The sequence below is a fragment of the Stenella coeruleoalba genome (genome assembly GCF_951394435.1).
Source record: "Stenella coeruleoalba genome assembly, chromosome: 10".
Classification (NCBI taxonomy): domain Eukaryota; kingdom Metazoa; phylum Chordata; class Mammalia; order Artiodactyla; family Delphinidae; genus Stenella; species Stenella coeruleoalba.
The window spans coordinates 57,696,940-57,709,884 of NC_137156.1; the positions used below are offsets into that span (position 1 = coordinate 57,696,940).

At 37.1% G+C, this 12,945-nt stretch overlaps 1 protein-coding gene across 1 annotated transcript in view; it reads right to left on the reverse strand.

The window, feature by feature from the left end:
* KIF15 (kinesin family member 15) overlaps nt 1–12,945 on the reverse strand; it is a 73,608-nt gene that overhangs the window by 54,853 nt on the left and 5,810 nt on the right. Inside the window, exons 2-5 of the mRNA XM_079934081.1 lie at nt 12,753–12,795; nt 12,078–12,261; nt 9,240–9,316; nt 5,236–5,273 (exon numbers count right to left, since the gene is read on the reverse strand). Of these exons, the coding sequence (XP_079790207.1) occupies nt 5,236–5,273; nt 9,240–9,316; nt 12,078–12,261; nt 12,753–12,795 (342 nt within the window). The remainder of the gene's footprint in view (nt 1–5,235; nt 5,274–9,239; nt 9,317–12,077; nt 12,262–12,752; nt 12,796–12,945) is intronic.

Consider the following 12,945-nt stretch of genomic DNA (forward strand, 5'->3'; position numbering starts at 1 on the left):
CAGGATATACTTAAAGTGATGAAAGAGAAAAACCTACAACCAAGATTACTCTACCCAGCAAGGATCTCATTCAGATTCGATGGAGAAGTCAAAAGCATTTCAGACAAACAAAAACTAAGAGAATTCAGTACCACCAAACCAGCTTTACAACAAATGCTAAAGAAACTTCTCTAAGTGGGAAACACAAGAGAAGAAAAAGACACACAAAAACAAACCCAACTAACACACCATTGTAAAGCAATTATACTCCAGTAAAGATGTTAAAAACAAACAAACCCAAAACAATTAAGAAAATGGTAATAGAAACATGCCTATCGATAATAACCTTGAATGTAAATGGATTAAATGCCCCAACCAAAAGACACAGACTGGCTGAATGGATACAAAAACAAGACCCATATATATGCTGTCTACAAGAGACCCACTTCAGACCTAGGGACACATACAGACTGAAAGTGAAGGGATGGAAAAAGATATTCCATGCAAATGGAAATCATAAGAAAGTTGGAGTGCAATACTCGTATCAGATAAAATAGAGTTTAAAATAAAGACTGTTACAAGAGATAAGGAGGGACACTACATAATGATCAAAGGATCAATCCAAGAAGAAGATATAACAATTAAAAATGTTTATGCACCCAGCAGAGGAGCACCTCAATACATAAGGCAAATGCTAACAACAATGAAAGGAGAAATTGACAGTAACACAATAATAGTAGGAGACTTTCTAACACCTCACTTACACCAATGGACAGATCATCCAAACAGAAAATAAATAAGGAAACACAAGCTTTCAATGACACAATAGACTAGATAGATCTAATTGATATTTATAGAACATTCCACCCAAAAGTGGCAGAATACACTTTCTTCTCAGGTATACATGAAACATTCTCCAGGACAGATCACATGTTGGGTCACAAATCAAGCCTCGAAAAATTTAAGAAAATTGAAATCATATCAAGCATCTTTTCTGACCACAACGCTCTGAGACTGGAAATCAATTATAGGAAAAAAAGTGCAAAAAACACTGGAGGCTAAACACTGTGCTACTAAATAACCAAGAGATCACTGAAGAAATCAAAGAAGAAATTAAAAAATACATAGAAACAAATGACAATGAAAACACGATGACCCAAAACCTATGGGTTGCAGCAAAAGCAGTTCTAAGAGGGAAGTTTACAGCAATTCAATCTCACCTCAAGAAACAAGAAAAATCTCAATAAACAATATAACCCTACATTTAAAACAACTAGAGAAAGAAGAACAAAGAAAAACCGAAGTCAGTAGAAGGAAAGAAATCATAAAGATCAGAGCAGAAATAAATGAAATAGAAACGAAGGAAACAATAGCAAAAATCAATAAAACTAAAAGCTGGTTCTTCGAGAAGATAAACAAAATTGATAAATCCTTAGTCAGACTCATCAAGAAAAAAAGGGAGGGCTTCCCTGGTGGCGCAGTGGTTGAAAGTCTGCTTGCCGATGCAGGGGACATGGGCTCGTGCCCCAGTCCAGGAAGATCCCACATGCTGCGAAGCGGCTGGGCCTGTGAGCCATGGCCGCTGAGCCTGTGCGTCCGGAGCCTGTGCTCCGCAGCAGGAGAGGCCACAACAGTGAGAGGCCTGCGTACCGCAAAAAAAAAAAAAAAAAAGAAAGAAAGAAAAAAAGGGTGAGGACGCAAATCAATAAAATTGGAAATGAAAAGGGAGAAATCACAACTGACACTGCAGAAATATAAAGGATGATAAGAGACTACTGCAACAACCATATGCCAAAAAAATGGACAACCACGAAGAAATGGACAAATTCTTGGAAAGGTACAATTTTCTAAGACTGAACCAGGAAGAAGTAGAAACTATAAGCAGTCCTATCACAAGTAATGAAATTGAAACCAGAATTTAAAATCTTCCAACAAACAAAAGTCCAGGACCAGATGGCTTCACAAGCGAATTCTATCAAACATTTAGAGAAGAGTTAACACCAATCCTTCTCAAACTCTTCCAAAAAATTGCAGAGGGAGGAACACTCCCAAATTCGTTCTACGAAGCCACCATCACCCTGATACCAAAACCAGAAAAAGATATCACAAAAAAAGAAAATTATAGACCAGTATCACTGATGAACATAGATGCAAAAATCCTCAACAAAATCCTAGCAAACAGAATCCAACAGCACATTAAAAGGATAATACACCATGATCAAGTGGGGTTTATCCCAGTGATGCAAGGATTCTTCAATATACGCAAATCAATCAATGTGATACACCATATTAACAAACTGAAGAATAAAAACCATATGATCATCTCAATAGATGCAGAAAAAGCTTTTGACAAAATTCAACACCCATTTATGACAAAAATTCTCCAGAAAATGGGCATAGAGGGAACTCACCTCATCATAATAAAGGCTATATATGACAAACCCACAGCAAGCATCATGCTCAGTGGTGAAAAACTGGAAGCATGTGCACTAAGATCAGGAACAAGACAAGGATGTCCACTCTCACCACTCATATTCAACATAGTTTTGGAAGTCCTAGCCACAGCAATGAGAGAAGAAAAAGAAATAAAAGGAATACAAATTGGAAAAGAAGAAGTAAAACTGTCACTGTTTGCAGAAGACATGATACTATACATAGAAAATCCTAAAGATGCCACCAGAAAACTACTAGAACTAATCAATGAATTTGGTAAGGTTGCAAGATACAAAATTAATGCACAGAAATCTCTGGCATCCCTATACACCAACAACGAAAAATCAGAAATAGAAATTAAGGAAACACTCCCATTTATCACTGCAACAAAAAGAATAAAATACCTAGGAATAAACCTGCCTAAGGAGGCGAAAGACTTGTACTCAGAAAACTATAAAACACTGATGAAAGAAATCAAAGATGACATAAACAGATGGAGAAATATACCATGTTCTTGGATTGGAAGAATCAATATTGTGAAAATGACTATACTATCGAAAGCAATCTACAGATTCAATGCAATCCCTATCAAATTACCAATGGCATTTTTCACAGAATTAGAACAAAAAAATCTTACAATTCGTATGGAAACACAAAAGACACCGAATAGCCAAAGCAATCTTGAGAAAGAAAAATGGAGTTGGAGGAATCAGGCTCCCTGACTTCAAACTATACCACAAAGCTACAGTAATCAAGAGAGTATGGTACTGGCACAAAAACAGAAATATAGCTCAGTGGTACAGGACAGAATGCCCAGAGATAAACCCACACACATATGGGCACCTAATTTACGACAAAGGAGGCAAGAACATACAATGGAGAAAAGACGGCCTCTTCAACAAGTGATGCTGGGAAAACTGGACAGCTACATGTAAAAGAATGAAATTAGAACACTACCTAACATCATATACAAAAATAAATTCCAAATGGATTAAAAACTTAAACGTAAGACCAGACACTATAAAACTTTTAGAGGAAAACATAGGAAAAACACACTTTGACATAAACCACAGCAAGGTCTTTTTTGATCCACCTCCAAGAGTAACAGAAATAAAAACAAAAATAAACAAATGGGACTTAATTAAACTTAAAAGCTTTTGCACAGCAAAGGAAACTATAAACAAGACAAAAAGACAATGCTCAGAATGGGAGATAATATTTGCAAATGAAACAACAGACAAAGGATTAATCTCCAAAATATACAAACAGCTTATGGAACTCAATACGAAAAAAACAAACAATCCAGTTAAAAAATGGGCAGAAGACGTAAATAGACATTTCACCAAGGAAGACATACAGATGGTCAAGAGGCACATGAAAAGATGCTCAACATCACTAATTATTAGAAAAATGTAAATCAAAACTACCATGAGGTATCACTTCATGCCGGTCAGAATGGCCATTATCAAAAAAGCTGGAAACAATAATTGCTGGAAAGGGTGTGGAGAAAAGGGAACCCTCCTGCACTTTTGGTGGGAACGTAAAGTGATACAACCACTATGGAAAACAGTATGGAGGTTCCTCAAAAAACTAAGAATAGAATTACCATATGACCCAACAATCCTACTACTGGGCATACACCCTGAGAAAACCATAATTCAAAAAGACACATGCACCCCAATGCTCATTGCAGCACTATTTACAATAGCCAGGACATGGAACCAACCTAAATGTCCATCGACAGATGAATGGATAAAGAAGATGTGGCACATATATACAATGCAATATGACTCAGCCATAAAAACAAACGAAACTGAGTTATTTGTAGTGAGGTGGATGGACCTAGAGTCTGTCACACAGAGTGATGTAAGTCAGAAAGAGAAAAACAAATACCATATGCTAACAAATATATATGGAATCTAAAAAAAAAAATGGTACTGATGAACCTAGTTGCAGGGCAGAAATAAAGAGATAGACAGAGAGAATGGACTTGATGACATGTGGTGGGAGGGTGAAGTTGGGCAAAGTGACAGTAGCGTCAACATATATACACTACCGAATGTAAAATAGTTGGCTGGTGGGAAGCAGCAGCATGGCACAGGGAGATCAGCTCGGGGCTTTGCGATGACCTAGAGGGGTGGGATAGGGACAATGGGAGGGAGGTTCAAGAGGGAGGAGATATGGGGATATATGTATGCATATGGCTGATTCGCTTTGCCGTGCAACAGAAACTAAATCAGTATTGTGAAGCAATTATCTCCAATAAAGATCTGTTAAAAAATAATAGAAAATGTGTTATATTCATACAATAATCTATTATACAGTAATGGAAATAAACTACTACTACATGCCATAACATTAGTGAATCTGACAAACCTCAGGCTGAGAGAAAGAAGCCATACATAAAAGAGTAAATACAATAAAATTTCATTTGTAGAAGTGCAAAAACAAGCGAAACTAGTGATGACAGAAGTCAGAGTAATACATATGTCAGGGGACAGCAGTGGGAGTAGTTACTTACTAGGAATCTTGGTCTGGGTAGTGGTTATACAGGTACATAATATATAAAAACTCATTAAACCCACTTCAAAAATTGTTCATTGAGCACATACTCTGTGCTAAGCATTGAGCTGGGAACATAGCTAAAAACACAGACTTTGCTATAATGGAAGTCGCAATCTGACAGAAGCTTGGGAAATAACCTTAATTTTATGAGGTCAACATCATATACCAGACAGTATTCCTTTCCAAAAAATATACTAAGTTCTGTCATCACAAAAAGAGTAGACTAAGCCAGTAAATGTTAATCTCTAATTTACTTACCCATCATAGTAAATGTTTTCCCTGAACCAGTCTGTCCACTGTAAAAAAGAATGTTTCATATATTATTTTCACACATGAAATTTAGAAGACTACCCTATTTTAATATGGTCTACTAGTACATAAATTTTCCCCACAAAGAACTGTCTTTCGTTTTTAAAATTATATCAGGTAAAAAGTGAATGATACATGTTCTTTCTCTCCTATTCTACCACTAAGACTTAACCACTCTTAACTGTCTAATAAATGCTTCTGGATTATACAGACATGGCCATCAGAGTTTTCATTTAATTTTTATTTACAAAATTGGAATGATGCTATTCATACTTCTCTGCAACCTGTTTTTTTCCCTTAATTTTTGTCTCACACATCTTTCTATGCTGGTAAATAGAGATCTGCCTCTTTATTTTTAATGGCTACATAGTATTCCATGAATGTATCATAATTTATTTAATCAGAACCAACTAGAAATTTTTTTCCAATTTTTGCTATTCTAAATAATGCAGCAATTCTCTTCCTAAATTCTGCCTTTAAAAGATACTAAGATGTCTTCATTTAAAAATAAAGCAATTAAAAACATCCTTATGCTATAGGCTTGATTTTTTTTTTTTTTTTTTTTTTTGTATAGTGTCATATCTCCTCAGGTACACCAAGAAACAGGAGAAACAAAAAACTAAAGTTAAAATTTAGGGACTTCCCTGATGGTCCAGTGGGTAAGACTCCATGCTCCCAATGCAGGGGGCCCAGGTTTGATCCCTGGTCAGGGAACTAGATCCTGCATGCATTCCACAACTAAAAGTCCACATGCCGCAACTAAAGATCCCACGTGCTGCAACTAAGACCTGGTGCAGCCAAAATAAATATAAATAAATATTAAAAGAATAAAAACAAAATAAAAATTTATGTTGAAGATAGATGTCAGTTAGGATGTTAAATGTGGTTACATTGGACTCATGGCACAAATATAAAATTTTGAGTTTACTTTTTGGTTCAATGCCCCAAGAGCTAGAAAACAGTATAATCTAGTTGGTTACCTCTTTCTTTCGGAAGTAGGGGGAAAAAAGTTCTTCAGTTAACTCAGAATAAGAAATGGATACTGTTGAGCGTCCTACTTGAAGGTGAAGGGGACACTATTAAAAATAACTCTAGAATTGAGACTGTCTAAGGTAAACCAGAAGGTATGCTCAACCAACCAATAAACCAATGCTCACTTCTCTCCATATGTTTCTCATTTCTGCCCTTGACTACCAAAAGCAATTTTCAAATTAAATATTATAATTAGTATGCTTAAGGATCTTCAAAGAAAACAGTTCTGAAGATATATAATCTCTGGTAATTGTGGCTCTTATTTCAAATTGATTTTTGAGCTCTACCACTCAAAATATTCTGTGGAAAAAAAAATCTTCTTTTTTCTTGAGAAGACATGAGAAAATGGTTATCTGCTTCATGGGTCAAGAGAGAATATTTAGTTCTGCTGAACACAACTGAAAAGTAAGCATGAAAGGCAAAGGCAAATTTTCAAGGAAGAATTTGTGCACAAGATGAATCCAAGCTTTAAACTTCTTATTTTTTATTTTCTTGTATTTTGAGCCAATTACAGATGAACCAAGGGCGAACACACAAAAAAAGCATCAGCTGCTCAAAATTAATTACATAATTCACTACATCCTATTAAAAATCTCTGGTCCTAAATAAAATTAGGAAGTCTATTGCTAGAAGAAAAGGAAAAAATAATTGTACTACAAATTATATTCCTATTTATGAAATAAATCTGAAATGATTCACCTTGTAAAAAAAACTGACCTTCTAGAACTGCCAAGGTTGTCAGCTTACATTCCAACATTAAACCTAGAGCAGTATTTTAAGGCTGCCAGCATTTAGAAATTCAGAATCATCATGCACTTTTTTTTTTTTTTTTTTTTGGCTGCGCTGTGAGCCTTGCAGAATCTCAGTTCCCCGACCAGGGATTGAACCCAGGCCCTCGGCAGTGAAAGCACCAAGTCCTAACCACTGGACCACGAGGGAATTCCCATCATCATGCACTTTCAATATATATTTGGAAGACAGATTGACAGTTTCTTACACTATATGACCCAGCAATGTATTCCTACATATTTACTCAAGTGATTTGAAAACTTATGTTCACACAAAACCCAATATTTGAATGTTTGTAGCAACTTTATTCATAATTGCTAAAAACTGGAAGCAACCAAGATATCCTTTAACAGGGGAGTGAATTAAAAAACGGTGGTAAATCCACACAGTAAAATACTACTCGGCAAAAAAAAAAGGAAAGAAAGAAAAAGCAAAAGCTACTGATGCATGCAACAACATAGACAAATCCTAAATGAAAAAAGCCAGAACCAAAAGGCTACATATTGTATGATTCCAATCATATGACACTCTGGGAAAGGCAAAGCTATAGGAATGGAAAATTTATTAGTGTATCCAGAGGTTGGGGGGGGGGGGCGGGGGGGGAGTGGCTGACTATGAATGGGACAAACAGGAGGAACTTTGAAGGTGGAGAAACTGTTCTCTTCAATAGGTGTGCTAAATGCTTGGGTCTCTGCATTTGTCAAAACACTATGCAACTGTACATCACAAAGGGTGAACTTTAAAGTATGCAAACTAAATAAACAAACAAAACACATCAACTAGGATGTCAGAGACCCCAGGATGGAATGTATCTAATTGAATTACAAGTTCATGACATACTGCACTGAAAGGTGTAGGTGGAAAAGGGGCTGGCCCAAGTAAGTTTACAAAATGAGGTTCTGACTAGAAATTGTAGGACTTAAGGGAAAAAAAAAAAGGATCTGTACATAAACACTGCATGCAGTAAATCTGTTCTTCACAGGGATACAGGCTAACAATTCTGAAACTGCTTTACATGTGTACTGGGGATGAACAAATAAATAAACGGATGGTAGCAGTGGGAGCCCGGGTTTCTCACTGTCAGCAAGGGAAGTTACAGATAAACAAGAAAGGAAGGCTAGAATGAACCCATGTGGATTCTAAACCCTTGGATTAGAGTCAGAGACATCAGTATGAACTCAAGTTTACCCTACTGTATATAGAAATGGATAGAAACAGAAACAATTATAGATATGTCTGTATACATGACTTAGTATACATACATATATTACCTAGCTCTGTCTGCTGAAAAGGCCTAGAAGCAATGACACTCCAGTAGCAACAAACACACCGAGTGCCTTAGTTTCTAAACACCATTCTCCAACAAAAGGAACCAGGGCTCCTTGCCAAAATGGCTGATTCTAGGTCTCAGACAGGGAAAATATAAGATGAGCCAGGAGCGTACTGTAGCATCATAAAGGAAGTGCTCAAAAAAAAAAGGATGTGACATGTCAAAGGGACACAGAAACCAACCCCTAAAAGCTCCCAATGGCCAAGCTAGAACAATGTAAGCAACAAGATAAACATAATGCAGCATTAGATTATAACCCAAAGTATGATATAAATATATGTAAGTCCATACCATACAAATGAATTAATTAATTAATGGGGGCAAAAAGACAAATCTTCCTTACAGAAGAATCCCAGATAACATGTAGATCCTCTCCAGGAGGTAGAGTTTAATCCCTTCCACCTTGCTTACACAGGTGGGGCCAATCAGATTACATGAGTCCTTAAAATTAAAGAACGTGCCCACCTCAGTCACAGAGCAACATGACTAAGGAAGAGCAAGAGTTGCATGTCATTGGCTTGGACGATGGAGAAAGGGGGCTGTAAGCCAAATAATGTAGATGGCCTCTAGAAGTCGGAAAACAGATTCTCCTCTAGAGCTTTCAGAAAGGAACACAGCCCTGCTGACATCTTTATTTTAGCTCAGAGACTGGCGTCAAACTCCTGACTTACAGAACTGTAAGACAATAAATTTGTGTTGTTTCAAGCCACTAAGTATGTGGTCATTTGTTACAGAAGCCATAGGAAACAAACAGAAGCACTTACTATTGTACCCTTGTATAAGGAAACAGTGAACAACTTACTATGCAAAGATGGTACCATTATAGCCACTCATGCAAGACTCCACAATGCCTTTGGCCACAGTTGAGAACACAGACTCCTATAAATGTTAAGCACCAAATATGTTAACATTTCACAAAAATGAAAACATTTTTCCTAAACTACATTCTAAAATATAATAAAATTTGTGTGCAAATTTTCATTTGCAATAACATGAAAATTATATCTACTATAGGAAAAAGGCTAAAATAGCTAAGATGATAAAACTGTAAACATAATTATGTCCATTAATCTCCTATGCAATTATAGATTTAAACCTCACATCTAGAGTTTATATAGAATTTTGCATACTGCACGCAATATTATACTGGTATTAGCATAAAATACATAGCCCTATATGTTCTTCAGTACTTTTCCCACAAGCTTATACTAAATAATCAATATCTGATTTTTATTTTCATTTTTATATATAAATAGATGCAGCCTTATCAACAATGCAAGAATTCGTAGATCTGCATTGTCTAGTATAGAAGCCATGAGCCACATATGGCTACAGAGCACCTGAAATGTGGCTAGTCCAACTTGAGATGTGTTGTAAGTATAAAACATACACCAGTTTTGGAAGACTGAACATGAAAAAAAGAAAGAATGGAAAAATATCTCATTAATAACTTGCTTTATGTTCCTTACATGTTGAAATGGTATTTTAGATATACTGGGTTAAATAAGATACAGAATTAAAACTAATTTTACCTGTTTCTTTTTTACTTTTTAAAAATGTGGCTACTAGGGAAATCCCTAGTGGGCCAGTGGTTAGGACTCTGCGCTCTCACTGCTGAGGGCCCGGGGTCAATCCCTGGTTGGGGAACTAAGATCCTGCAAGCAGCACAGCACGACCAAAGATGTGGCTACTAGAAAATGTTAAATTATATACATGCCTCACTTTCTATTTCCATTGTCCAGCCATGCCCTAGATGAAAAAAGATCTAAAGACCTACATGTCTCACCAAAAACATCCATGTGTATGAGGGAATAATCAAGATGTGTGATGTCCAATGCAGCAGCCATTAGCCATATGTGGCTATTACTTACATTAATTAAAATTAAATAAAAATTAAAAGTCAGGTCCTCAGATGCACTAGTCATATTTCAAGTGCTCAACAGCCACATGTGGCTAGGGCACCTGAGAAATTAATCTGAAAAGGTGAATTTGAAATTTTAATTAATCTTAATTAATTTAAACTTAAATAGCCATGTGTATCTAGAGGCTAATGTAATGGACAGCACATTTCCAGAACATTTCCATCACTGCAGAAAGTTCTATTGAATAGTGCTAGCTAGATTTTAACTAAATTGTCCTTAATTAGAAAAGTTATTGACACCATAGCAATCTTGTTTTTTTTGGCCATGCCTTGTGGCATGTGGAATCTTAGTTCCCCAACCAGGGATCAAACCCGTGCCCCCCTGCATTGGAAGCGCGGAGTCTTAACCATTGGACTGCCAAGGGAGTCCCAACACCATAGTAATCTTAAATCAATCACTCTCTGCTATGGATTGAATGTCTCCCCAAAATTCATATGTTGAAACACTAATCCCCAATGTGATGGTATTTGGAGATGGGGCCTTTGGGAGGTAATTAGTCATGAGAGTGGAGCCCTCAGGACAGCAGTACAGGCACACCTCAGAGATATTGTGGGTTCGTTTCCAGATGAGTGCAATAAAGTGAATATAGCAATAAAGCAAGTCACATGAATTTTTTGGTTTCTCAGTGCATATAAAAGTTATATTTGTACTATACTGTAGTCTAGTAAGTGTGCAATAGCATTATTTCTAAGAAAACAATGTACATGTCTTAATTTAAAAATACTTTATTGCTAAAAAATGCCAAAACAATTACAATAGTAACATCAAAGATTACTGATCACAGATCACCATAATAATAACAAAAAAGAACAAAATATTTCAAGAAATATTGACCAAAATGTGACTCAGAGACATGAAGTGAACAGTGCTGTTGGAAAAATGATGGTAATGGAGTTGTTCGACGCAGAGCTGCCACAAACCTTCAATTGTAAATAAACACAGTATCTAAAAAGTGCAATAAAGTGAGGTATGCCTGTAGTGCCCTTATAAGAAGAGACACAGAGAATTCTCTCTCTCCACTGTGTGAGGACACAGTGGAAGACAGCTGTCTACAAGCCAGGAAGTGAGTCCTCACCAGACGCTGGATCTCTTGCACTTGATCTTGGATTCCCAACCTCCAGAACTGTGAGAAATAAATGCTTGTTGTTTAAACCACCCAGTCTATGATATGTGTGTAATGGCAGCCAGAACTAAGACACTCTTCTTGGGCTTCCCTGGTGGTGCAGTGGTTGAGAGTCCACCTGCTGATGCAGGGGACACGGGTTCGTGCCCGGGTCCGGGAAGATCCCAAATGCCGCAGAGCGTCTGGGTCAGTGAGCCATGGCCACTGAGCCTGCGCGTCAGAACCTGTGCTCCGCAACGGGAGAGGCCACAACAGTGAGAGGTCCGCGTACCGCAAAAAAAAAAAAAAAAGACATTCTTCTTAAACTAGGCAGTTCAACTTTACTTATCAATCATCCAAGTGGCTCTGAAAAGTACACCTTCACCAACCTCCATCACAGGTTGGAGAGGGAAAATAAAGCAGGCTTGTCATTCTAGTACAAAGTCTGATGAAGGAAGAAAAATATTTAATAATATTAAATTTTAAATATTTATGGAATGTTTGAGCTTCCTTATCTGAGATCCGTCAAACTAAAGAGACCAGAAGTGAAATCCTCCCAAATAACAGAATCTTATATGTTCCAAATGAAAAGTTTAGTTCCCAAAATCATCATTACCTGAGTGGTGTCCATTTCTGCCACATGATCAAATATGAAGGTTTTGGGCTCAGGGTTGGAGTGCAGCCGGACAGTCGTAGAGGACAGCACAGATAGGCATAAGTTTTGCTCTCCATCAGCTGATCCAGAACCCTCTGTAGGTGGGCGAACTCGCACAAAAACTTTGATAGCATCGCCTTCATTACTAAAGACAAAAAAATATAGCAGCTAAGTTTACTGGAGAAAAAGGATCTAAGCCTCATATTGCCTCTAGTGTTTCTATTCTGAGTTTCCCCAATAAAGTACGAGATCTACCCATTTACGTTTACCTTTTATCAAGAGTCTCCCATAACCCACACCCTTTACTGATTTGCTTCACATCAGCCAACTTCAAAAGCCTTTACTTGAAATCATCTGAAAGGCAGCTCTAAGCTCTGCTTGTCTCTGACTTCCTTTTTAATAGCAATAATAAAGTAAGTCATCCCAAGGGAGAATTATGTTACTGATTCCATCTTTTAGCCTGGAAGGTGAGGGGACAGGGGCTGGGGAGGAGATGTGATTTTTCCATATTTCCAGGTAGCCGAGGACAAAGCTTAATGCTGAAACAAGGAACCCTTACTTACTATGCTAAATGGTTGTTTTAGGAATACTACATCCCTAATTCTTTTGGTCTCATCAATAAGATTTTTTCCTTACCTTGGTTGGTTAGACTGACAATTTGTCACACTGCGTAACTCAGCTAGAAAAAAAGATAAGAAGTCATTAAAGGTTTTTAAAAGTACAACATGAAAACCCCATTCTTCTAGCCTATTCTTCAGTTGCTGACACTCCTCAGTCTCCCGGCTCCCTGGCCTGGGCGTGACAGGGGACAAGTCTAGATCTTCCACTC